Source organism: Archocentrus centrarchus, chromosome 1 (assembly GCF_007364275.1).
Source record: "Archocentrus centrarchus isolate MPI-CPG fArcCen1 chromosome 1, fArcCen1, whole genome shotgun sequence".
In the NCBI taxonomy this organism is placed as follows: Eukaryota; Metazoa; Chordata; class Actinopteri; order Cichliformes; family Cichlidae; genus Archocentrus; species Archocentrus centrarchus.
Window position 1 is genome coordinate 38,677,760 of NC_044346.1, and position 25,283 is coordinate 38,703,042.

The 25,283-nt window shown below is 44.2% G+C and overlaps 1 protein-coding gene and 1 gene segment (V, D, J or C); one reads left to right on the forward strand and one right to left on the reverse strand.

Moving 5' to 3' along the window:
• LOC115801274 (Ig kappa chain V-V region T1-like) lies at positions 1-15,047 on the reverse strand. The segment is given in 4 exon segments: positions 1-375; positions 4,253-4,405; positions 4,501-4,692; positions 14,597-15,047. Coding segments are annotated over 3 exon segments (471 nt in total).
• The window catches only part of LOC115801189 (ribosomal protein S6 kinase beta-2-like), a 17,312-nt gene continuing 6,412 nt past the window's right edge, over positions 14,384-25,283 (forward strand). The window contains exons 1-12 of the mRNA XM_030758972.1: positions 14,384-14,552; positions 15,792-15,846; positions 17,001-17,038; positions 17,127-17,241; positions 18,688-18,756; positions 18,878-19,025; positions 19,125-19,182; positions 19,262-19,362; positions 20,244-20,334; positions 20,429-20,519; positions 22,152-22,259; positions 24,129-24,191. Coding sequence (XP_030614832.1) covers positions 15,793-15,846; positions 17,001-17,038; positions 17,127-17,241; positions 18,688-18,756; positions 18,878-19,025; positions 19,125-19,182; positions 19,262-19,362; positions 20,244-20,334; positions 20,429-20,519; positions 22,152-22,259; positions 24,129-24,191 — 936 coding nt within the window. The 5' untranslated portion in view covers positions 14,384-14,552; position 15,792. The remainder of the gene's footprint in view (positions 14,553-15,791; positions 15,847-17,000; positions 17,039-17,126; positions 17,242-18,687; positions 18,757-18,877; positions 19,026-19,124; positions 19,183-19,261; positions 19,363-20,243; positions 20,335-20,428; positions 20,520-22,151; positions 22,260-24,128; positions 24,192-25,283) is intronic.

Below are 25,283 nucleotides of genomic sequence, written 5' to 3' on the forward strand. Positions count from 1 at the left end.
CATTTAGCGGAGCAACATAAGAATGCAATAAATAAAAATCTAAACAGAAAAACAAAGAGAGGCTGTACTTTATACACAAAACATAAGCACAGATGTGGAGATTGAATTTACAGAAATGCAACATGGAAACAATGAATCCATGTAGTGGATGTAACAGTGGATGTAAAACGTCTGCTGCTGCCATCAGAGGTACTGTTTGAGTCTGGTGTAGTCTTTGTGGGTGAGGTCAGTATCTGGTCCTGCTGGCGGTCTTCTTTGTCTTCTTGGACCGAGTTTTCCAGTGGGTGACACAAACAGCCAGAACCATAATCACCAAGCTGAAACCCACGACCGCGCAGTACAGCCGGTTAAAAAGAGACTGAGATAAATCTGAAACTGAAGAGAAACAGACAGCACGAAGCTCAGGGTGAAACAGTCCTAACAGTCCTGATGGCTCCACTTTCTTTCAGTGGAAAGGAGTTTAACATTTAATCCCTGAGATGCCTTAAAAACAAAGGGGCAGTGCCAACAATACGTCTTTATATCTTTATCTATCTATCCAGACCTGTCGCTATGGGCGGGCCCTAGGGGACCGTGCCCGCCCACTGATACGCTTGGGCCCGCCCACCCAAGCCAGATCACTAATCAAGCTAATAATAGTGGTGCCCCCCTGTTGGATTTCATAAGCCCCCCTTAAGACTGAGATCTGGCGACGGGACTGTATCTATCTATCTATCTATATATATGTGTGTTTTTCTACATTAGAAAGAAATGCAGCTGTAATAAATCAAAGAAACCATCAGCACGGCTCTGTGGGCTTAAAGATTAATTAGGAAATGTGACTCATTACCCAGACTTCATCCTGTAATGAAAAAAACTGAAATTCTCTGTTCATTTAGATGAATTGGACATTTAATGTAATAATATAAAATAATAAAGAATAAATATATATTAATAATATTTTATATTGTTATAAAAATATATTTATTATTATTATTATTATTATATTATAAATAATATAAAATAGTATTTTATATTATTAAATATATTTTATACTTTTAACTGAAAAAAAAGAGGAAATACTAACAATTAAAAAACTCCTTTTCTATCATAATGGTTTCTCTCTTTCTGTGGTGTTGTCTGAAGACCATAAAACTGATGTAAATACAGTTAAAGCACCGGTTCTGGGCCCCGGGCCACCTGTTTGACACCCCTGCTTTAGACTTTAAATTGAGCTTCAAACCCCTCGAGGATTACCAAGATATGCAGTGGCGGTCCTAGCCTGTTTGGCGCCCTGGGCGAGCATCCCCGCCCCCCCCCCCCCCCCCCCACCCCCCCCCCCCCCCCCACACACACACACACACACACAATAGCGATCGCCGCACTACTACACTTGGGGGGGTAATGAGCGACTGCTGTGTGGTGTATGTAGCTTTCTGCCATGGTCTGACAGACAGGCTTTAACAGAAGGTCCCCCCACCATCACAGGCACACTCAGAATTTCTTTTAAATTTCCATCCATCCATCCATTCGCTTCCGCTTATCCTGGTCAGGGTCGCGGGGGGGCTGGAGCCTATCCCAGCTGTCATAGGGCGAGAGGCAGGGTACACCCTGAACAGGTCGCCAGCCTGTCACAGGGCCTTCTTTTAAATTTTTATTTGAAAAAACATGGAAGAAACTGAAATATTACACAGCTTCTGCTTACCTTTATCTTTGCTTGTTTCTCCTCTTCTTCTTTTCTCTTTTTCCTAAACTGTGCACCTGATGGCTTTGACCTTTTCCTTTCCATCTGCCACAATTCGCCACCACCACCGCCCATCCCCAGGGTTGTCAGATCTGACTGACAGTTGCCAGCCCAACACAACAAAACCTCCACTGAAACTCATGTTAATAGCACCAGGTGTGATATATATTTAAATATACAAGCTTTGGGTAACTTGTTAAAATTTTGGCTGCTTTTCACCATATTTGGTAGGTTTTTAGGAAGTTTTTATTGTAAAATTATATATCTATATAATTTTATAATTATATAGAAATATCTATATAATATTCCACCCCAATGTGTTCACAAGCTGCCCAATCTGGCAACACTGCGCCATCCACCAACATTTGTCCAAACTGTCTAGATTCGTATTTGTGTTATTTTTTTTATCAGGATTCGGGTTCACACAAATACTGTGATTTAATGACCATATTTACAGTATTATAAATGAAATTGGCTTTGTGTTCTATCAGTTGTGTGCATCTAATTTTATTAGACGCACAGATTCATTCTGTGGAACATGGGAGGAAAAAAAAAAAAAAAAGAGTCAGTTTTGCATATCTCGCAAAAGTTTTGCGAGATCCTGAGTTACTTTTGCGAGATCTCGCAAAACTTTTCAATATTAGGACATACACTTCGCGTTAATCTTGATATGGCAGTGTCCGTGAGGATGAAAGGTTTGGCGAGAGACTGCCAGCAAAAGTCGCCTTTATTTATAATTCAGCGGTTACTGTTGGCTGTAACCAGGCCCAAACTGTACAGGCATGAATGAATGAACCCGGCTGACAGTCTCACTCTCACGCCATCACTGCTTCACTCGACTCGCACCCCAGGCTGAGAGGAGAAGGGGGCGGGGCAGCGCTGTGTGTGTGACAATCGAGTGAAGCAGTGACAGCGAGACAGAGAATCCCCCGCCTGCCCTTTTTCTTCTGTTACAACCTGTCTGACCATGGCAGAAAGCTACATGCAATACACAGCAAGCAGAGGGCGCCCATTATCCCACAAGTGGAGCAGTGCGGTAGGCGTTGCTGCGGCGATCGCAATGCGTTGGGGGGAGGGGGGCGGTCATGCCGCCCTAGATGAAATGCCGCCCTGGGCGGCTGCCCATGTCGCCCATATCAGAAACCGCCACTGAAGATATGCTATATTCCCAAAAGTATTCACTCATTATGCATAACACCTAGGCATGCAGACTGCTTCTACAAACATCAGTGAAAGAATGGGTCGCTCTCAGGAGCTCACTGAGTTCCAGTGTGGTACCGTGATAGGATGATACCTGTTCAACAAGTCCAGTCACTGCTAAATATTCCACAGTCAGCTGTTAGTGGAAGTGGAAGCGATTGGGAACGACTCAGCCATGAAGTGGTAGGCCACGTAAAATCACAGAGTGGGGTCAGAGGATGCTGAGGGTCATAGTGCACAGAGGTCACCAACTTTCTGCAGTCAATCACTACAGACCTCCAACCTTCATGTGGCCTTCAGATCAGCTCAAGAACAGTGAGAGCTTCATGAATGGGTTTCCATGATGTAAGGCTCCAGCTGCATCCAAGCCTTCCATCACCAAGCTCAGTGCAGAGCGTTGATGCAGTGGTGTAAAGCACGCCGCCACTGGACTCTAGAGCAGTGGAGACGTGTTCTCTGAAGGGATGAATCACACTTCTCCATCTGCCAATCTGATGGAGGAGTCTGGGTTTGGTGGTTGCCAGGGGAACGGTACCTGTCTGACTGCATTGTGTAAAGTTTGGTGGAGGGGGGGTTATGGTGTGGGGTGTTTTTCAAGAGTTGGCTCCGCCCCTTAGTTCCAGTGAAAGGAACTCTTAATGCTTCAGCATACCAAGACATTTGGGACAATTTGATGCTCCCAACTCTGTGGGAACAGTTTGGGGATGGCCCCTTCCTGTTCCAACATGACTGCACACCAGTGCACAAAGCAGCTCCATAAAGACATGGATGAGCCAGTTTGGTGTGGAAGAACTTGACTGGCCTGCACAGAGTCCTGACCTCAGCCTGATAGAACACCTTTGGGATGAATCAGAGTGGAGACTGTGAGCCAGGCCTTCCCTCCAACATCAGTGTCTGACCTCACAGATGTGCTTCTGGAAGAATGGTCAGAAATTCCCATAAACACTCCTAAACCTGTGGAAAGCCTTCCCAGAAGAGCTGAAGCTGTTATAGCTGCAGAGGGTGGGCCCACATCATATTAAACCCTCTGGATTAAGAATGATGTTACTCAGGTTCATGTGTGTGTGAAGGCAGACGAGTGAACACTTTTTTAGGATTATTGCCAAAATGTTGCTGCTCTTGACTCGACATCTTTCTAAAAAAAACTTGTTCATGGATCCGTCTCTGGCAGACTGAAATCCCAGCAAACGTTTCAAGTTCGTGAGAAAGAATTTTTTAAATCTGATTTATTTAAAGATTTGAATGAAATAAAATATTCTCACTTATGAGAAGAACAACAACTGTGAACTAACTGAAGGAAAGAAGGGAAATCAATACTGATACTCTTACCCTGAAGATCGGTTCCTTCCCCGATCTTTAAATCTGAGTTTACGTAGGAAATGCAGTAGTACAGGCCCAGGTCTCTCTCCTCAACCCCAGAGATCAGCAGTACCAGAGACCGGTTCACCAAGTTCACCGTGTAACGACCGTTGAGCTGAAAGCCTGAAAAACAGTAAGTGGAAGTTATCAGTCGTCTGCTTTGCAGTTTGAATTACAGTGTTTTGCTGTTTCCACATTTAAGTAGGATCATCTGTCACCTTGGATGGGTCGTCCCTCTCTGAGGCTGGCGGAGAAGATCACGGTGGGTGGCTGATCTGGATGGTGCTTAAGCCACGTCGTGTCGTAAAGATAGGAGAGGTTACAGCCCACACTGGCTGCTGAACCCAGCCGGACGTGTTGGACCTCAGCAGCAGACACGAGCAGCATCCACAACCCCGACGTGATCAGTTCTAAAGTGGATCAGAGGGACACCGGATTAGCTTAATAACAAGTTCAATCTGTAATGCGTAATGCGTGATATTTCTTTAAGAACTGCAGAGCAATCTGACTTCTTCCTGCCTCACAACCCCAAAATCACCAATTCAAGGAAATATTCAAAGCTTTCTTCTTGTGGGCATTTTTGCAGTTGTTACTTTTTAACCTTTGAAATACTCCAAAAGCCAAATGAAACCGAGCTGTCCAGCTCCCCCCACCACAACCAACCAAACAAGTATATTTTACACCACTGAAGTCACAACACTCTCTCCTGTCTGTGTTTGTCCATCCGGCTCGACTTTAACCTGCTGCAAGGTGAAATTCATACAATTAAAACTTCTCTCTTCCTAAAGCAGAGCTCTGATACACCACAGGGCATATTTATCACTCACCCGTAAGAGTCATTTTAATCCAGTGAGGACTCATCGAGCAATCTGTTTTTCTTGTTTGTGAGGGCGGCGATGTGAGGGTCTAACAGACCACTTCCTTTCCATCTGCCAAGCTACTGTTTCCACTAAAAGCTTGCTTCTATATTTTCTTACCTTTAACCACTTTCACTTCAGCTTTGAGCCGTGTTTCCATCATCTGACTGTAAGACCTGCGGGGATCCGGGGACAGCTGGAAATGTTACCTTCTCATCAGAGTCTCGTTAATGACTGCAAACTATTTTTTTTATTATGTTTCTACTGTCTGATTTGTAATTTTATTGCTCTGTAAAGCATGTGGAACTACATTATAGGATACTAGTACACAAATAAAAACTACAGTATTCTAGTTCTGCATGTTTACATCCTCAGACACACACAGACACACACACACACTCTTATAAGCATCACTTTTATAGTCTGTAAATAACTCATGTTCAGTACTAATGTGCAGCATCCTCCTGCCAATCCTACTGTTTGCATCCTACATGTACCTACATACAGATGTAGGCGTGTGTATATATATGCATATACTTCTTACATTATATACTTCTTATACATCAGTCCATTTATCTGTTATTTAACTGTTATGCATCATGTGAGGGTGTAATTTTGTTTTGCTTGCATGATGATAATAAATAGTCCCGAATCTCAAAATTAAACCTTTTGAGCAGCAGCAGCAGCAGCAGCAGTGTGACATCAGAGGAAGTTAAACCCACAGAATAAACAGGTATTCTGAAAACCACAAAGCAGCAAAGCGGCCTCAGCGTGAGGAATAAAGGACGCCATAAAGCATAAAACCAAACAAACCAAAGGTTCAGTGAGCACTTCGTGGTCTGATACGACAGTTAGACCTTTTCTAGGTTGGATTTGCTTTTTTTTCACTGACTTATGTGGAAGTCGGTCGGATGGGGATTTTTTTCTTTTTTAAGTTGTGCAGGTTTATTTTTTTCTATTATGAGTCACACCTGGCAATACAGGAAATAAGAGATGGTGTCAGAATAAAATTATTAACTGTTCTTTAAAAAGAAGCCGAGATGTTTTAATGGCATTTGGAGCCACAGCAGCAGAAAGATGGGGCCTGCTGAGCCAGACTGAATCTGCAGTCCATCTACGGTACGCTGCAGGTCTGAGTCTGAGTCAGGGACACCTGCTTTATTAAACTTAAAAACATTGTTGGGAAGTTTAATTCACCCCATACAAACTGATTTGTCACATAGAAAAGGAAAAACTTATACATTTCTTCTTTTTCCAATTAAAAACAATAAAATCACAATGAGAGTGACAGTGACTAAAATATCCTGCTTTTTACAGCACCTATATTATGTTTGTGTGTAACAGCAAAAGTGAAACGGCTTCCCGACAAAGCTGCAGAGGAGGGTAAACAAAGTTCCCAACATGCTCCTGGATTTACTAAAATCTTCACTCTTTTGCTTTTACTCATTCAAAAAAGTTTTAAAGTCGTGCTGTTTACCGTTTAGTGTGAGCTATAATTTATAATTTTAAATCAGCTGGAGAGGAAGCATCCAGATCCTTTATTTAAGTAAAAGTCCTAATAAGACACTTTAAAAAGACTCTGCTACAAAAACTAAGGCATTTAATATGTTATTCAAGTGAAACTCTGTGAGCAGAACCAGAAAAATGAACTTAAAGTGAGGAAAACAATCTATCTATCTATCTATCTGGTTTATGAAAATAATGAGACATGCCATCATAGATTACCACAGCTGTCAATGCTTATTACAATCAGTCAGTACTAGAAACCTCTAAAAAATAAATCAACAAACCTACACAGTTGTGAAGCTGGAGTCAAGGTCTGGTGATCAGTTGATGAGTTGACCAATCATTGACCTTTCACTGGGACTCTTTGGTGGTTTCATAAAAAAATAAATAAATCATTCTTTACATCCCTTTATTCATCCTCTTATCCTGTTCAGGGTCAAAGGGGGGCTGGAGCCTATCCCAGCTGACATAGGCTGAGAGGCAGGGTACACCTGTACAGGTCACCAGCCTGTCACAGGGCCAACACAGAGAGACAGACAACCATTCACAGTCACACCTTTGGGCAATTTAGAATCACCAGTTAACCTAACCCTGCATGTCTTTGGACTGTGGGAGGAAACCCACACAGACACCGGGAGGGCATGCAAACTCTCCCCGGGTCAAGGTGGAATTGAACCCAGGACCTTCTAGATGGCACTAACCACCACGCCACCATGCTGCCCGCATGGTTTATGCACTATAAAAAAAAAAAAAAACTAAAATTGGATGTAGCTTATGATACCATACCATCTTTATTTATAAAGCACTTTAAAACAACCACAGCTGACACAAAGTGCTGTACATTAAAACACAAATAAATAACAATTTAATAACTCTTTCAGGTTAAAAAAAAAAAAAAAAAAAAAAAACAGTTTAAAACTAGATCCCGCTGGAGTTAAAAGCCAAGGAAAAAAGATGGGTTTTAAGACGAACTTTAAAAGTGGACAGTGAAGGGGCCGCTCTAACCTGCAAAGGCAAGTCATTCCATAACTTAGGACCAACAACAGAGAAAGCCCTGTCCCTTCTGAGCTTCCTTCTTGATCTTGGTACCTCCAAGAGCAGCTGGTCTGCTGACCTGAGAGACTGGCAAGGTATGTAGGGGTGAATGGTATGGTATGGTAGGGGTGAATGGTATGGTATGGTAGGGGTGAATGGTATGGTATGGTATGGTATGGTAGCTTATGATCCTGATGACCCAGAACAGCTGGATTAACTTTTAAATGTGTGGATGGAGCTGAGCTGATTTCTCCCTCAAGCAGGAAAGCTAGGAGTGACCTTTGACTCAGATCTAAAATGTATGGCTCATGTTGGGTCCTTCACCAAATCTGAAAAGTTGCTATATCTATTCTAAATCTAAATTCTTCCAGGTAGTTTGTGCTGCACCTGTCATGACCCTGCCCCACCAGTGGGGCACGCCCCACAGTTTTAGAAACACTGCCTTAGCCTGAGGAGAAACTGCCACTGCTTTGAACTTGATGGGTTTTATTTTGTAGTTCTTGGTCTGTTTACACTATTGTAAGTTTTATTTCCTGCCTGGCCATGATTAAGCTCACCTGTGTTGTCTCTCACACCTTTTAGCCAATCACACTCCCCAGTACACATACCTCCTGTCTGCCACTCTCTAGTTTCTTGTATTTTGTATTCAAATGGTCCAGATAGTCCCACCGCGTGGAGTTCCTTATGTTTCAACTTCTTGATTCTTTCTTTGTCTTTTTCCTGACCTCATTTGGATTTGTTTTCCTCGCCCCCCCGCCTCCCAGTGTGTTTCCAGATTAAAAAAAATATGATTTTGTGGCTTTTATCCTGCTTGAAAGGGTTGGTATGAATAAAGTCTGAGTGATTGAGCTGAAAAGTTTCACACTAAATGTAACAGAAACGGGGAAATGAGACAAAGAGGGAGGAACAGGCAGGGAAACGCTGGGTAGGCTAAATATAAAGAGTCAAAAATGGGAAACAGAACTCAACTTCAGAAAACTTAAAACTCAACTTCACTGGAACGAAAAAAACAAAATAAGAGCCAAATGAAAAATACTTCGATGCTGAAGCCTGACATGAATAAATTCATAATGAGAACAAAACAGGAAGCCCAAACTCAAAAATAAGAACAGAACAGAGTCAGATTATTGTTTGAGCTGGCTCTGGCTGAGGATAAGGTGTTTTCCCACAGGATTAAAACTAAATTAAAAGAAGAATTAAAAAGAACGTCTTAAATTTAACTTGCTTGTACCTGCAGACAAGTTTAGACCCTTCTTAGAGATGCTCAGGCACCCCTAAACTTACTCTCTGCAGACCCTATAGTCCGACACACACACACACACAGGGGTCGGGTGCAATGTGTGTTGGGCAGTGGCCAAGGGCGGAGGCCCTGGCGGACCGATCCCCGGCTATCGAGACTGGCTATTGGGACATGGAATGTCACCTCTCTGGTGCGGAAGGAGCCTGAGCTAGTGCGTGAGGTTGAGAGATACCAGCTAGATATAGTTGGGCTCACCTCAACGGATGGCCTGGGCTCTGGAACCAGTCTCCTGGAGAAGGGCTGGACTCTGTTCCAGTCTGGAGTTGCCCTCAGTGAGAGGTGGCGAGCTGGGGTGGGTATTCTTGTATCCCCCTGGCTTGCTGCCTGTATGTCTGAGTTTTCACCGGTGGACAAGAGGGTTGTTTCCCTGCACCTTTGGGCCGGGAAACGGATCCTGACTGTTTGCGCTTGTGCGCCGAATGACAGTTCAGAGTACCCACCGTTTTTAGAGTCGCTGGGCAGGGTGCTCGAAGCTGCTCCGTCCAGTGACTCCATCGTCTTGCTGGGAGACTTCAGCGCTCACGTGGGCAATGACAGTGAGACCTGGAAGGGGCGTGATTGGGAGGAACGGCCTGCCTGATCTGAACCCAAATGGTGTTTTGTTATCCCCTTAACTGGCCAGGGCCTGGTGACGGCCGTTTGTAGTCCCTTTTATATGGCAGGCTAGACCCTCCCATTTTTATTGACACGTCATTCGGCCAATCATGTAACTGGCTGCACCAAATCACCTGACAAAGCTACGCGACACCCTCTGAGCATTATTGGCTCTGGGAAACCCATTTCTTAACATGATTGGCCGAATGAGGTGTCAATCAAAATGGGCGGGTCTAGCCTGCCATATAAATGCACTTCATTCGGCCCGCGGACCAGACGCGGCCAGTTAATAGGCTATGAAATGGGTTGTTCAGAGCCAATAATAACCAGAGGGTGTTATGTAGTTGTTTCAGGTGATTTTTTTTGCTGCCAGTTAAGGGGTTATTGGACTTCTGTGCAAAACACAGTTTGTCCATAACGAACACCATGTCCGAACATAAGGATGTCCATAAGTGCACATGGCACCAGGACACCCTAGGTCGCAGGTCGATGATCGATTTTGTAATTGCATCACCAGATCTGCGGCCGTATGTTCTGGACACTTGGGTGAAGAGAGGAGCTGAGCTGACAACTGATCACCACCTGGTGGTGAGTTGGATCAGGTGGTGGGGAAAGATGCTGGACAGACCTGGCGCACCTAAACGTATTGTGAGGATGCGCTGGGAACACCTGGCAGAAGCCCCAGTCTGCGAGATGTTTAACTCCCACCTCCGGCAGAACTTCGACAGCATTCTGAGGGAGGCTGAGGACATTGAGTCCGAATGGACCATGTTCCGTGCCTCCATCATTGAGGCTGCTGCTCAGAACTGTGGCTGCAAGGTGGTTGGTGCCTGTCGTGGTGGTAACCCCCGAACCAGATGGTGGTCATCGGAGGTGAAGGGTGCCATTAAGCTGAAGAAGGAGTCCTATCGGGCTTGGTTAGCCTTTGGGACTCCGGAGGCAGCTGACAGGTATTGGCTGGCCAAGCGGAATGCAGCTCGGGCAGTGGCCAAAGCAAAAAATTGGGTGTGGGAGTTCGGTGAGGCTATGGAAAAAGACTTTCGGACGGCATCGAAGCGATTCTGGCAAACCATCAGGCGACTCAGGAGGGGAAAGCGGTGCTCCACTCATCCGATTCTCGGATTATAGTGCAGGTGGGGTGCTGCTGACTTCAACTGAGGCTATAGTTGGACGGTGGAAGGAATACTTCGAGGACCTCCTGAATCCCACTGACACGCCTTCTGTAGTGGAAGCAGAGTCTGGGGACAAGGGGGATGACTCGCCCATCACCGGGGGTGAGGTCACTGAGGTGGTTAAACAACTTCTTGGTGGCAGGGCCCCTGGGGTGGACGAGATTTGCCCTGAGTTCCTGAAGGCTCTGGATGTTGTAGGGCTGTCTTGGTTGACACGCCTCTGCAACATCGCGTGGCGATCTGGGGCAGTGCCATTGGATTGGCAGACCGGGGTGATGGTCCCCATCTTTAAGAAGGGAGACCAGAGGGTGTGCTCCAACTTCCGGGGGATCACCCTCCTCAGCCTCCCCGGTAAGGTCTATGCCAGGGTGCTGGAAAGGAGGGTCCGCACGTTAGTCGAACCTCGGATCCAGGAGGAACAATGTGGTTTTCATCCTGGTCGTGGAACACCGGACCAGCTGTTTATCCTCTCAAGGATATTTGAGTGTGCGTGGGATTTTGCCCAACATGTGCTTTGTTGCCTCTGAGAAGGCATTCGACCGTGTCCCTCGGGGCATCCTGTGGGAGGTCCTCTGGGAGTAGGGGGTGTCTTGCCCATTGTTGCGGGCCATTCAGTCTTTGTACAACCGCAGTGAGAGCTTGGTCCGTATAGCCGGTAATAAGTCGGATTCGTTTCCTGTGGGTGTTGGACTCCGTCAGGGCTGCCCTTTGTCACCGATTCTGTTCATAATTTTTATGGACAGAATTTCTAGGCGTAGCCAGGTGGCGGAAGGCTTCTTCCTTGGTGGCCTCAGAGTCTCATCTCTGCTCTTTGCAGATGATGCGGTCCTGTTGGCTTCATCAGGTGGTGGCCTCCAGCTCGCAGTGGGATGGTTCGCAGCCGAGTGTGAAGCGGCTGGCATGAGAATCAGCACCTCTGAGTCTGAGGCCATGGTCCTCAGCCAGAAAAGGGTGGAGTGCCCTCTCCAGCTCAGGGATGAGTTCCTGCCCCAGGTGGAGGAGTTCAAGTATCTCTGGGTCTTGTTCACGAGTGACGGGAGAAGGAAGTGGGAGATTGACAGACGGATCGGGGCTGCTTCTGCAGTGATGCGTACGCTGGACGAGTCTGTCGTGGTGAAGAGGGAGCTTAGTGTAAAAGCGAAGCTGTCACTTTACCAGTCGATCTACATTCCTACCCTCACCTATGGTCACGAGCTTTGGGTAGTGACTGAAAGAATAAGATCTTGAATACAGGCGGCAGAAGTGAGTTTCCTTCGAAGGGTGGCTGGCCTCTCCCTTAGAGATAAGGTGAGGAGTGCGGCCATCTGGTAGGGGCTCAGAGTAGAGCCGCTGCTCCGCCACATTGAAAGGAGCCAGCTGAGGTGGCTCGGGCATCTGATTAGGATGCCTCATGGGTGAGGTGTTCTGGGCATATCCCACCGAGAGGAGGCGCCATGGTAGACCCAAGACATGCTGGGGAGACTATAGCTCTCGGCTGGCCTGGGAACGCCTTGGGGTCCCTCCGGATGAGCTGGAGGAGGTCGCTGGGGAGAGGGAAGCCTGGGCTTCTCTGCTTAGTCTCCTGCCCCCTCGACCCGGCCCCAGATAAGCAGAAGAGAATGGATGGATGGATGGATATTATAGTAAAAGTGGCATTAATATTGCTTTTCACTATGACTTTCCGACACCATCTTCTAATATTATATTTTGCTAATTTGTGTATTGCTGATGGTTCAGGTTAGATCACAAACTGGTTTTAATGTCCTGTATTTGGATGTCGTCATGTTACAGTGCACTCATCTTCGGTGCAGGCTGGCCTTTCACCAGCTGACATCAGATTATTATTAGCTGATTACAGATTATTAACTGATGCTAGTTTGTATCCTGCTGGCACATCAGCGCGGGCAGCCGAGGAGCTCATTAATTTGGTTTGGCTTTTAATCTGTCAACTTGGGCTTCAGTGTTTTTTACATTGAAGCAGCCCTGACTTACTGGAAATGTTGTGTGTGTGTGTGTGTGGGGTGGGGTGGGGGTGTGTGTGTGTTTTTTTCCATAGGTGGATATACGTGTTTTCCTAAAACAACAACAGCCAGATGGGGGTTACTCTTATATCAAAGGCAGCAGCAGCAAATAATTGTGGATCCATTTGTGCCTTTTACTGAGTTGTAAACTCAGGTTCATCGTTATATTTGTACTTTTGTATGACAGCAGAAAGAGACGAGGATAAAGAGAGAGGAGAGAGCAGCGTGACCGCAGGAAAGGGAGAAAAACAAACAGGTAACATATTAAATATAAATGCGACAGTTGCTTCTGTTTAGTCCACATTCACTGGTGATGATTTCACATCACTAAGCTGTGTGTTATACTGTGGATTCGCCCCAAACTCCTCTTATAATGAACTAGGTCTCAAACACTTTATATACCTTATTTACATCTGATCATTTGTTATTTAGTTGAATATGTTTGTGTGTGATTGTCAAAGCTGAAAAGGTTTGTAAGAAGCATATTCCATTAATCATTTTCTCAAAAAAAAAAATTGTGGGATAAAACTCAAGGCACTAAAAGTAATTTATTAACTATAGTTAAAATATTAATATATTAATTGTGTGATGATATGATCGGGGCTGAGCTGCCGGCTTGTACCCTGACTTTTCATGGTTTCTGCTAGAGACAAACATGCCTGTGGCCTGTGCTATTTCCTCAGCTGAAATTCTAAAATGTTCATTAATTAAACTTTTTAATAATTTTATGCCAAAAGAATAAAAATAAATAAAAACCACACTGTAAGTTCAAAATGACATTTAGATGATCCTCGTCTGTTACTTCTTCCAAAACAAAGTCTGAGTAATACCAGGAAACAGGTTACCGGATTTTGGTGCCTACACAACACCCGAGGTGGAAACTTGCAGGTCACCACAAATTCACAGGCTGGACCATGATGAAAACTAAGAGCAGATGCAGCTACAGTGATGACTGATAAACAGCCAGTGATTGGGTGAAAGTGGCCGAAAGGAATTTTTTTCTCATTTTTTTCAGATGTTTGTGAATTTCACAGGAACTCAAAAAGAAAGATTACCAGACAACAGCTGAAATAACAGGAAGTTCACTGGGACAAAAGGAGAATCGCCCACACAAGGATAAGAAGACAAAAATCACAAATGCACACGTTAAATACCTCTGCACACTCACCGGTCACTTTATTAGGTACACCTTGCCAGTACTGGGTTTGGACCCTCTTTTGACTTCAGAGCTGTCTTGTTTCTTTGTTTGAGCACAGTGAACTCAGCGTCATATTCAAGAAACCAGTCTGAGATGACTGGAGGTTTGTGACATGGTGTGTTATCCTGCTGGAAGCAACCAAAGTCGCTTAAATCACCTTTCTTGCCCATTCTGATGCTCAATTTGAACTTCAGCAGGTCATCTTGACTCATCTACATGTCTAAAAGCACTGGGTTGTTGGCCGCTTAGATCTTTGCATTAATGAGCAGCTGAACAGGTGTACCTAATAAAGTGACCTGTGAGAGTAAATATATAGCAGGGTCTTTCTCGCTGACTTCCTGATGCTCTTCCACTACAGTCCTGTAGTTGGCAGTAAAGCTCTTCAAGGTGGGCTAGTAACCACTAACAAACACAAAAAAAGCAGTAGAAGAAGAGCAGCACCGAGCAAGAGGGGAAGCCAAACAGCTCTCTCTCTCTGTCTGTGTGTGTTCAGTTCAGTAAAATCTGATAAAGCGATGACAGCCACAGTTGTTTGTGTATAAAGCTGTTTGAAAACAATCACCGCACAGGAAGAGCCGCGGATCCGCCGGATGACGGAGCGTCCACAGGTGAGGCTAGTTAGCTTTAGCCGGCTACCGTTGTTTTTATTTACCTGTCAAACCTGCTCTCAGCCTGACGTGTCACCGCAGTGACGCTGGACTCAACATTTATCAGGAGGCAGCGACACTTTAAAGGCCGTCTGTGGGCGTAAAATCAGCTCGGCGAAAGCTCCGCGCTTCCGTCGCGTTAACCTTTGTTTCATTCCGCCAACACTGGGAGGGAAGTGAGCTGCTTCCCGGCAATTCTGGCACCGGGGGGTTCGTAAACTGAGATTAGCGGTTAATGTGTCACTTTTAACGTGTTAAAAGTGATGCTGCGCCGTGTCGTGGTTGCTGGAGGCTCCCTTCATCTGTCAGCCGGTCAGCTGCAGCGATCAATTCTGATCGCTCCGTGATAATGAGGTGCTAAACACGGTGTTTGTGGTTATAGACCAAGCGTGTTGTGGTCCGAATCGTTAAATCGTGAGTGTTCACACAGTCTGGAGGTGTGTATTTGGCCTGAGTCAGCTGATTCCGTGTTTTAACTACATGCTGACTCAGCACATTTTCAGAAGCCATTCAAATGAAGGATCACAGCTGCATTTTGACCTCACGGTTCTTCTGTTAACCTTTCTGAGTGTACCACAGCTGATATAGGAGAAAATTCACTAACAAACAGGTAGGACTCGAACCTGGGACCGTAGTGTCCTGTGGTGTCTGTGGTTCAGTGCATTTACAGTGCAGTAAGAGCCACCAAAGCACCGCAGTGTGAAATGCTTTGTTTGAATAATGTTTATCAAATTTCCCATCACGCTGAGTGTAGTTTTGAGACTTTTCACATTAAAAACACATCTGATTTAAATTTGGCGGATCTCCCCTTCAAGGTCGTCTCCTCGTGCACCTCTGGACAGCGCCCAGTGCTGCTGTTAGGATGTCTGGTCTAGTCTTTTCCAAATATAAAAGTCTGTAAACCTAATTTCCATATAAACCGTCAGTCTACACTGATGTGCAGAAGGCAAATTCATGCACATTCCCACTGCAGATTTTACTTCTCGTCCTGTTGGTGAAACGTTGAGTTCCAAAGCAACTGCATTGATGTGAGGTGACTCTTGGCTTCAGGTGTGGTATGAACGCACCGTTAGAGCAGACCTGAGACCTGCTGTTGTCGACGTTTCAGCTGTAGCTGTGGGTGTATGAAGGTCCAGAGGAGCTGAAGCTGCTCCCGCGTTCCTCAGTGAGGTGACTGTCTGACTGCACTCTTTGTTTCAGGATGGCAGGAGTGTTCGACATCGACTTGGAGACCGAGGACGTCAGTGACACGGAGGTCTGTATCAAATACTCCTTAATACGAGCTGATTGGTTAATGTCCAAGTCGGGTGAGACGAATGTGAGCAGATTACTCTTGTTTTTGTTTGACCAGTTCTGCATTTCTTTACTTTGTCCTGTAAATACTGTATACATAGAAATAATAATATATTAATCTAATATATATTTTATAAAGTATAAAATGTAGGTAAAGGTGAATTTAAAATTGTATACATTTTGCATAAATTTTTTAAAGTAGCTGAATATATATATATAATGTAGGTTTATCTTTTTTATATTTTCATGTTTGAATGATGAGATTGACGTAATTCTGATCTTCCCAATAACTTTCTGTGACTCACTGAAGGCTTTGTTTTGAAACTTTAATACATTCTTTTAAATTTGTGAGACTAACTAGAATTTTATTCTGAAACACAAACCTGTTTATAGCTAACAGGGAGCTTTTATTTCTCCTGTCTGATCAGCTGTTTGTTGAAATGTTATCCACCAATCAGACTGATTTAATTCCAGTCATCTCATAGAAGCCCCACCCACCAGCTGCAAGGGGGAACCAATCAGAAGAAAGTTAAAAGGGGCGGGGCTAAAACAGCTTTTTTCAGAGGATGAACTAAGAACTACACTTAAGCCCAGATTGAGATAAATAAATGAGCAGAATGGGTCACCATTAAATCCCTCAGAAAATTGTCATGAAGATGTTCACCACAAGGTGGCAGCATTTTGCCAGAGTGTGTAGTTTGTTTGCTTTTGACATGTTTGTGTTTTATTTTTTGAGCCAAATATTTATTCTGCTTATTTAAGCTGTTTTGTTATAAGTTTTAATGTTTTTGCTGCTGTTTCACAGCCCCGAGTAATGTTATATTTCTTGTTGGACGCTTTCACCATCTTGTGGTGCTAAGGGGCATTACATGCCTGGCCCCATTTATATCTCTGCAACACAATACACAGACTTCATGGATGTAACGTCACAGCTGTTATTTTTCTGCTTTGTCACTGTTGGTGCCGTTTGGACCAACAGTGACGCCTTTTAAAAGTCCAAAATCTTAACAATTTAGCCATCACATCTTTTTTTTTGATTAAGGGTTTTTATAAAAGTACCTTTTAAATATTGCAGCTATGTTTAACCCTGTTTGTCTTGGTGTTTCCTGTCTGTAGGATGACGTGTGTGACTTCACTTTGGCAGAACCAGAAAAGTAAGACAAGTTTACTGGTGCATATAATAAATAACGGTAATGCATGCTGATGCTGGTACCCATACTGGTCTCCTTCTGCTCTTCCCAGTGTTCAGACGGAGGAGGTGGAGCTGACCAGCAAAAGCGTCAACAGGGACTGCGAGAGAGTCGGACCGGACTGCTTCGAGCTCCTTACAGTGCTGGGAAAGGGAGCTTATGGCAAGGTGTGTGAGTGACACATCTGTAGCATCTTTCTTCTGCACAGATGTTTGGTTTTATTTATTCCTTCTTGATAAAGTAATCCATGCAGATCAATCAACAGTGATTGCTGTCACACCTGTAAATTTGAAGTTAATATTTGGAGCAGCGCTGAGTGTCCCTCTGTGCTTCAGGAGATCTTTGAGTGTGTTTGAGGTGAAGAAGGAGAGCTGCAAACGCTGCGAGTACGGCTGATGAAAACTTAAAACGTAAAACAACCAGAACAAACAATATGTTCTCATTCTGTGTCTGGGTCGCGCCACACTAAACTGGACCAAAGTGTTACATAATTGTGAGAAAATGGACTAAATTTTTTCAGTTTTTCATTATAGCTGGGAAAGTTTATCCCTGAATGACACATTAGCAACAGTTAGGAGATAATTCAGCCACCTCGATATTTGGCAGCTCTATAAAATATCAGCTGGAGCTGCTGTTGGGGACGTAAGAAGGATGAAATTTTTGGGACACAAAAAATGATAAATGATAAATCACACACGGTGGATCCGGGACGCCTAATTCGATGCTCGATGTCATAAAATGTGCTGAGAATAATTCTGGGAATTTCCCGAGCATCAGTTCTGCTGTTTCGGACACCAGATTTTTTTTTTGGGATTCTGTTTATTGATCAGTGTGCTATAACTGCTTGATGAAATTGATGGGGAGATGAATGTGAGGCTGAGCTGCTATTTATTTTAAACTTTTTTAGGAGAGCAGCACAAAGGCTGCATGAATGCAACATAGCTGGACACCAATGGTTGCGTATCACCAGATTTTCATCTTTCTTTATTCCTTTCCTAATAAAATTCCAGCATTCATTTCTTCCCTGCTGCTGAAGTTGTGTTAGGAAAGAGGTTTAAAGAGCAGGTCCTTCCTCGTGTAACGAAGTCTTTTCCAGCAGGAACTGCAAATCTTTAATGGACACTTTTCTTTCTTGGTTATATTAAAATTATCATATGTGCAGCTTTGACTAGTATGGTTTCAAAATTGAGAATGAAAAAAATTATGCTGCTTAAATAAATATTACATCATATTTCACACAGGCTCCAGTTGTACAGTTTTGAAAACTTATCAGTATGTTTTAAAGATCGATAACACCACCCAGCCCGACAAGGTATAAATACTGAGTTCTCATCTGTTTCTGTCCGTGGAGACACACTGACCTTCACCTGCTGCCGGGAGATATTATAACACAATAACTAATCGATTTACAGTGACAGAAAATCAAGAAATGAAGCAAATCTTCTTTTTTAGACGCTGCAAACTGCAAACGTTGGACAGGTTTGTTCAATTAAAAAAGCTGCTGCCTCATTCACAGGGGTCACCGCAGCGGGCCAGATTTGATTTGGTCGATTTTTACTTCCTGATGCAACCGCAGTCTCACAGCATCCTGCTGCTTCTCGCTCTCTCTGCAGGTTTTCCAGGTGAGGAAGGTTCAAGGGGCCCAGACGGGGAAGATCTTTGCCATGAAGGTCCTGAAAAAGGTATCCGGACAGAGCCTGAATGCTGCTTGTCCTTCCTCTCACTGCCCACTTTTTATTTCTTAGTTCAGTTTGTCTCTGTTGTCGTTACATTGAGCCCCCTCCCACTCTTTGTCTCCTACAGGCAAAGATAGTGTGTAACGCTAAAGACACGGCCCATACGCGAGCGGAGCGGGAGATCCTGGAGACGGTGAGGCACCCGTTCATCGTGGATCTGCTGTACGCCTTCCAGACCGGAGGAAAGCTTTACCTCATTCTGGAGTGTCTGAGTGGTAAGATGGAGGCAATGAAGAAAATTCAGCCCCTGATATCTGATATCGTATTGTGTGTATTTTCTTGTCTCAGCCACGTGTTCTGTTGTGTATCCTCAGGAGGAGAGCTGTTCATGCAGCTGGAGAAGGAAGGCATCTTCATGGAGGACACTGCCTGGTAGGTTCCACTTTGTACGTTTTGTTAATGATACTGAAAACTGTCAGTTAATCTAATGTTTTATTAAAACGCTGCTTAGTTTCTATCTCGGAGAAATCACGCTGGCCCTCGGTCACCTCCACTCTAATGGGATCATTTATCGGGACCTGAAGCCTGAAAACATCATGCTCAATCACCAAGGTGAGAGTTCCCGCCCCTCAGAATCAGCTCTATGACAACTTTAGTGTGTTTAATGAAACCTGCAAGATTTTAAGTTGTCACGTGATGCTAGTTAGCCTGGTTAGTAAGCATCCTGCATACGGCTTTCATACGCAGACAGTGATAGCTGCTAGTTAGTAAGTAACCGACTAATAAAATACTGCAGTTTCTCAAAAACTGGAGCTCAGACTGCTTGGACAGTTTGTTAGTACAGTAACTACACAGCAGCCATATTTTTGGTTACATAATTACATTCAAAATGCTCCAACAGCACAAACATGGTCCAGAGGTCCAGTTCAGGGATTCCAGCTAGCTGAGCAGACAGCTAGCAGCTACAGCCGCCTGTGTCACCATCCACCTGTCAGTCAGAGAGGCCACACCCCTAATAATGCAGACTTTAAACCTTAACAGGCGACCTATTTTTTTTTTTTTTTTTTTAAAAACACTCCACACAGTTATCGTGAAGGTGAAACTATCCATAGAGGTCAAAACTGTTTCTTACAGCAGCTGAAAACATGTTTATTTCTCCCGTAAAGTGACTCGGTTTTGGCGCCTGCCTCAAGTGGACATTAGAGGAACTGCAGGTTGTGACACTTTGGCGTTGGCATCGTTTTTCAGTGGGCTGTTCGGGTTAAGCTCAGGGGTTAAGAGGCTTGAGGATGAGTTAGTAGAGCAAGCAGCAGTCAGTAACGGGGTAACAACTTTTACCCAAATAGGAGAACCGATCATTCTGATGACCCGATTCTGATTGTCGGGATAAACGAAGGAAAGATGGACAAAGAGTTCTCGAATTAACACGATTAAATACCTGAAGGCGTCATTAAAACCACATCGAAGTGCCTCAGGTTGATTTTCTGTTTCAGGACACATCAAGCTGACCGACTTCGGGCTCTGCAAGGAATCAATTCACGATGGAACCGTCACGCACACCTTCTGCGGCACCATAGAGTACATGTGGGTAAACACACACACACACACACCTACACTTTACAGGCTCTTCGGCTTCACAGCAAACTCTCACTTTCTGTTTGGCCCTGGTTTCTTGCAGGGCTCCAGAGATCCTCACCAGGTCGGGTCACAACAGAGCGGTGGATTGGTGGAGCCTCGGGGCGCTGATGTACGATATGATGACTGGATCGGTAAGCCCCGCCCAGGCGAGAGGAGTAATTAATTATCATTGGCTGCTGTGTTTTTAAGCATTTTTTCTGCACTCACACCCTCGAGCTCCTCTAAACCGCCCTGAAAACAGGAAGTTTGCTTCTCTTTTGGTGAAGAAGTGTCTGCTGCAGCCTAACAAAGGACGGTGATGATGGTTGGAATAAAGAGCTGTGAGTCAAAGGAAGCTTTTACCGACCATCCTGAGAGCAGCCTCAGGGATCTGATGCCTTCTGACTCCTTCCTACGTCCTCGTGTTGTTTCTGTGGAGCCCTCAGGCCGTTTCTTATAGTTTAACTTTACAAAATCGAAGGCTGAACTCTATTTCAGAGCATTCACACACAAAGGTGGAATTTTCTGCTCAAGGTATTTTATTTAGGAGTGAAAACAGTGAAGCAAAGAGTGCTCTCCAAACACCCTCAGAGAAAACATTCATTCATTGAGGGGAGAAGGTTAAACTGGAGCTCACCAACACTTCAGCTAAAATAACTCAAACAGCTGTAGTTGGACAGTGAATTTCTTAAAGTGGTGGATTTATAACTCTGTCCACAAATCCATATGAATATGAACTGTGATTACAGAAGTAAAAAGCCGTACCTGATTTAAACGTTGCCGATCTCACAGCGTTCAGCGCGGATCCTGTTAGGACCTCCGCAGAGAGCAAAAATAAACTTGTTTCCAGCTGACGGGAATTTGGTGACCTCTGGATGTGACTGAGCAGTTTCCAACACAGCAGGAGCGAGACCAAGAGCGTCCTCATATCCATGAGGTTGTGCTCCATGAATTTGTCCACACAGGTGGACAATCATAAGGTCTGGAGTTCTTTGCCCCACATGGACTCCACTCATCACCTGTCCTATTCTTCGATTTGGTTCCCTGTGATTGCATCCACGTCCCCGAAAATGAGAATCAGGTTAAATGATCTCTGTTTTAGCGCACTGGACGAGACCCAGCGTTCACAATGTGGAGGCAGAACAGCACTTCCAGTAAAAGCCACACTGAAACGAGTCCAAAGGTGTATAACCTGAACCCGATTTAAATTTGGCCACAGCCTCTCACAAGTCCGGTTATTACGTTTTCTCAGCGGTGCCTCAATGTTTGTTCAATGCTGAGAGCTGAGGGAGCGTTTGGGGCGAAGAGCATCAGACTCAACAGGTGGAGAGTTTGTTTGTGCAGCATTTCTGCTGGTGGGTTTCATTTGCTTAAGCATGGCAGACATTTTTGTTTGTCAAATGATCAGAAATAATCAACATGTTTGTAGGTGTCGTTTAAATAAGGGATTGGATCAGGTTCGTTCCCCTAGGTGTCCTACAGAGCACCATCCTAGGCCCAGAAAAAAACTCCACCACTGTGTCAGAACAGCAACATGTAACCTTGACTTTCATAAGAAGTCACAGGAGGCCAAATCTGGTGGGTGGAGACTGAGTTGTATCAGTGCGTCCTCCTGGTCTTATCAGTGGGCTGTGGGCCTCCTGCTGTCCCTCAGTTTAATCACCTTGGTGTTGAGTGATGCATTTAATTTCAGCCTGGGCCGGAGTCGGCTCTGTGTTCACAGAATCGATTAACAAGCAGCTTTAATGTCCTGTTAGTGACTCCCGCCTTTATTTTGTTTCCAGCCTCCATTCACAGCCGAAAACAGGAAGAAGACCATCGATAAGATCTTGAAGTGTAAACTCAGCCTGCCCCCGTACCTGACAATCGATGCCAAAGACCTCATCAAAAAGGTCGGTAACACAACAGTCACGAAAACCCCACACAGGTGTTGTTCATGTGCAGATCAGACTTTTCTCTGAAACATTCACAGTAAATATTTTTATGGATTTATTGAAGAAGAATTTAGTTCTCAGATAATCTGAGAGTGGAACACTGCACTCCCCAAGAAGCAGTTTCTAATGCTGTAGTGAATAACTGAGGGGTCAAAGGTCACAAAAACTTCCCATCCATCCATCCATTTTCTGGAGCCTATCCTAACTGTCATATGGAGAGAAGCAGGGTAAACCCAGCCTGTCACAGGGCCAACAGAGAGACAGACAGGTGTGAACGGCTCCCCAGGTGACTTAACCCCACTAACTGGACTGTGGGAGGAAACCCACACAGAGAACATGCACGCTCCACACAGGGGTGTATTCAAACCCAGGACCTTCTTGCTGTGAGGCAACAGTGCTAACCGCTGCACCACTGTGCAGCCCCCTCTAATGAATCCATGCAAAATTTTACCTTCACACTGTGAGTGAGTTATAGACGTGGTTTTTCCAGCGTTTTTGAGTCTCCTACAGGAGATAGAAATATGACATTTTCAGGGCTGAAAAACACATTTAAGCTCTCTTAAAACTTAAATTATTTCACTGTAGCTTGAAGCTGAGTCTGGGATCAGGGGTCAAAGGAGACCTCTCATATGCTGTTGCTTGTTTTGAGCACTAATCTGTGCCACATGGTGACAGGACCCATGAAAGTTTACCTAAAAGGAAGTTTTCTTCAGTGAATTATCAGGAAACAGGTCCGACATCCAGGGCACCGGCGTGTTTCTGCTGCTCTGCATCGCTGACATCACCCTGCTGCAGCTTTGCTGCTGAAACTATGATGCGTCCCACGATACTGATGCTCAGAGCTGGTTATAGAAAAAAACAAACAGGATTTTGGCTTCAGTGGCTGTAAAACTGATTTGGTTTCTGTTTTTAAATCTGTTTTTCAGCCCAGTTTTTTTTTAAATAATGCATCATGGCTCCCGGTCTAGTTTTCACACACATGAGTAATTGCTGTTTGTTGATCTGGTGTCAGATCAATAATTCTTAAGAATTAGGTGGTGTGATTTTTAGCTACCGGGGCTCGCCTCCTGCCAGCAGCCTCCCTCCTTCACGCCTGCCAAGAGAAGCTGGCTGTCCGTCTTCTCAGCATGCAGTGGAGACTTTCCTGCCCTTCCCAGTCACACATCTCAGTGAAGCACATTCCTTCTTTATGCCAAAGTAAAATCCGTGCAGGAAACACTCCAAGATGCTCTCAGGAACCAGATGGTTACAAACGCGTCCAGATTTTTCTCTGGAACATTTAGCTTTATATATTTTTATAAGCAAAGTTTTGAGTCCAGACCATTAAATAAGTTCACATTTTAACTTTCACAAAACATTTAGTTTAGTGTGCTGCAGCAGACCGTCCTGCTTCTGCCGTCTTTCTCCTCCACCCAAACATCTGACACCATAAAACACCAAAAAATGTTTTAAAGGAGCCAAATTAATGAGATTAATGATATATTTGAGCTGGAAACGTTTAAGAACAATTATGGAAATAATCTCACAAATGCTTGTAAAGCAGGTTAAACTATCAGGTTCAAACAAGTGAGTGATTCACCTGAAGATTTCCTTGTATTTAGGTGCTGATTTCCTGATTACTGGTCAAAGTGTTCAGTTCATCTTAAAGTTGATGCGAGTGCTTGTTCGCCACGTAAAAACTGTATTAATAGCATTAAAAATGATCGTGTAACAAAGTTAGAGCTGAATCCATTTGTCCTAACTGAATTGAATGTGTTGAGTTAGTTTTTGGCTCACGCAGCTTCCTGCCTGTGTAGTGACACAGCACACTCTTATCTTTTCTTTCAGCTGTTGAAGAAGAACCCAGCCCAAAGGCTGGGCTCCAGTAAAGCAGACTGTGCTGATATCCAGGTAACTCACTGTGACGTTTCCTGTGTAACTGGAGAAGCTACAGCATCAAATACAGGTGGAGGGCTGAAATACCCACGTGATCTAGTCTAAATCTAAGGAGGCGTCACAAGGAAATCAATGTGATGAAAGTGTTACCTGCAGAATTAGAAAACATGAAACCAGCTGTGAATGGTACCATGTGTGCTTTGAGACAGTAATAGTTGCTGTACTAACGGGTAGTGTTGTAGTCAAGACCACCTAACCCGAGACCGAGAAAAGACCAAGACCAGAGGGTATCGAGACCGAGACAAGACCAAGACTTTTAGGGTCCGAGACCAGTCGAGACCAAGACCGAGGGGGGGCGAGACCGAGACAAGACCAAGACCAGTGCCTGACACTACATGACACAATAAAATGTGAAAAATGATCAAAATCACTTCTCAAATTCATCTGAAAGATCCGCATTCCCATAAAATTACCCTGATATTAAAAACTCACAGCTCAAATAAATATAACCATCTTTATTTAATACTCCTGGGTATTAAATAAAGATCATTTATCACAGAATGTAAAACAATTATTCATAGTTCATCACAATAGTCTTAACTATTCTCTGCCTTTCATAAACTATGCATAAAGTTGTGTTGTTTTTAAACCAACAACCTTTGTAAAAATGGGTGCTTTTTCAAAACCACATAGCTAAATGTGTAAAACTGAAAAAATGGCAAACACTCATCGACAGTAAGAACTAAAGCCTTTAATCTTATACAGATTAAAGCTGCAGGATGTAACTTTTATAAAAAATCTGGTTTTTACATATTTGTTAAAACTGTCACCATGTCAGACAGTATGAGACCGATAATCTGCGAAAAAAATGGAGCTCCTCCACCTCCTCCCTGAACCGCTCCCAGTCAAAAACAACCAGTCAGAGCCAGGAGGAGGGTCTTAGCACTGTCAATCACTCCTGGTGTATGCTGCTCAATGTAGTTGTGTGCAACACTTCATAATTTGGTATCGATCCTATGCCACAGGGCCATTATCACCGATACTGATACCAATACTTTTTAATAATTATGAAGAATTTCCATGAAGTTTAACTGGTTTGAGATTTTT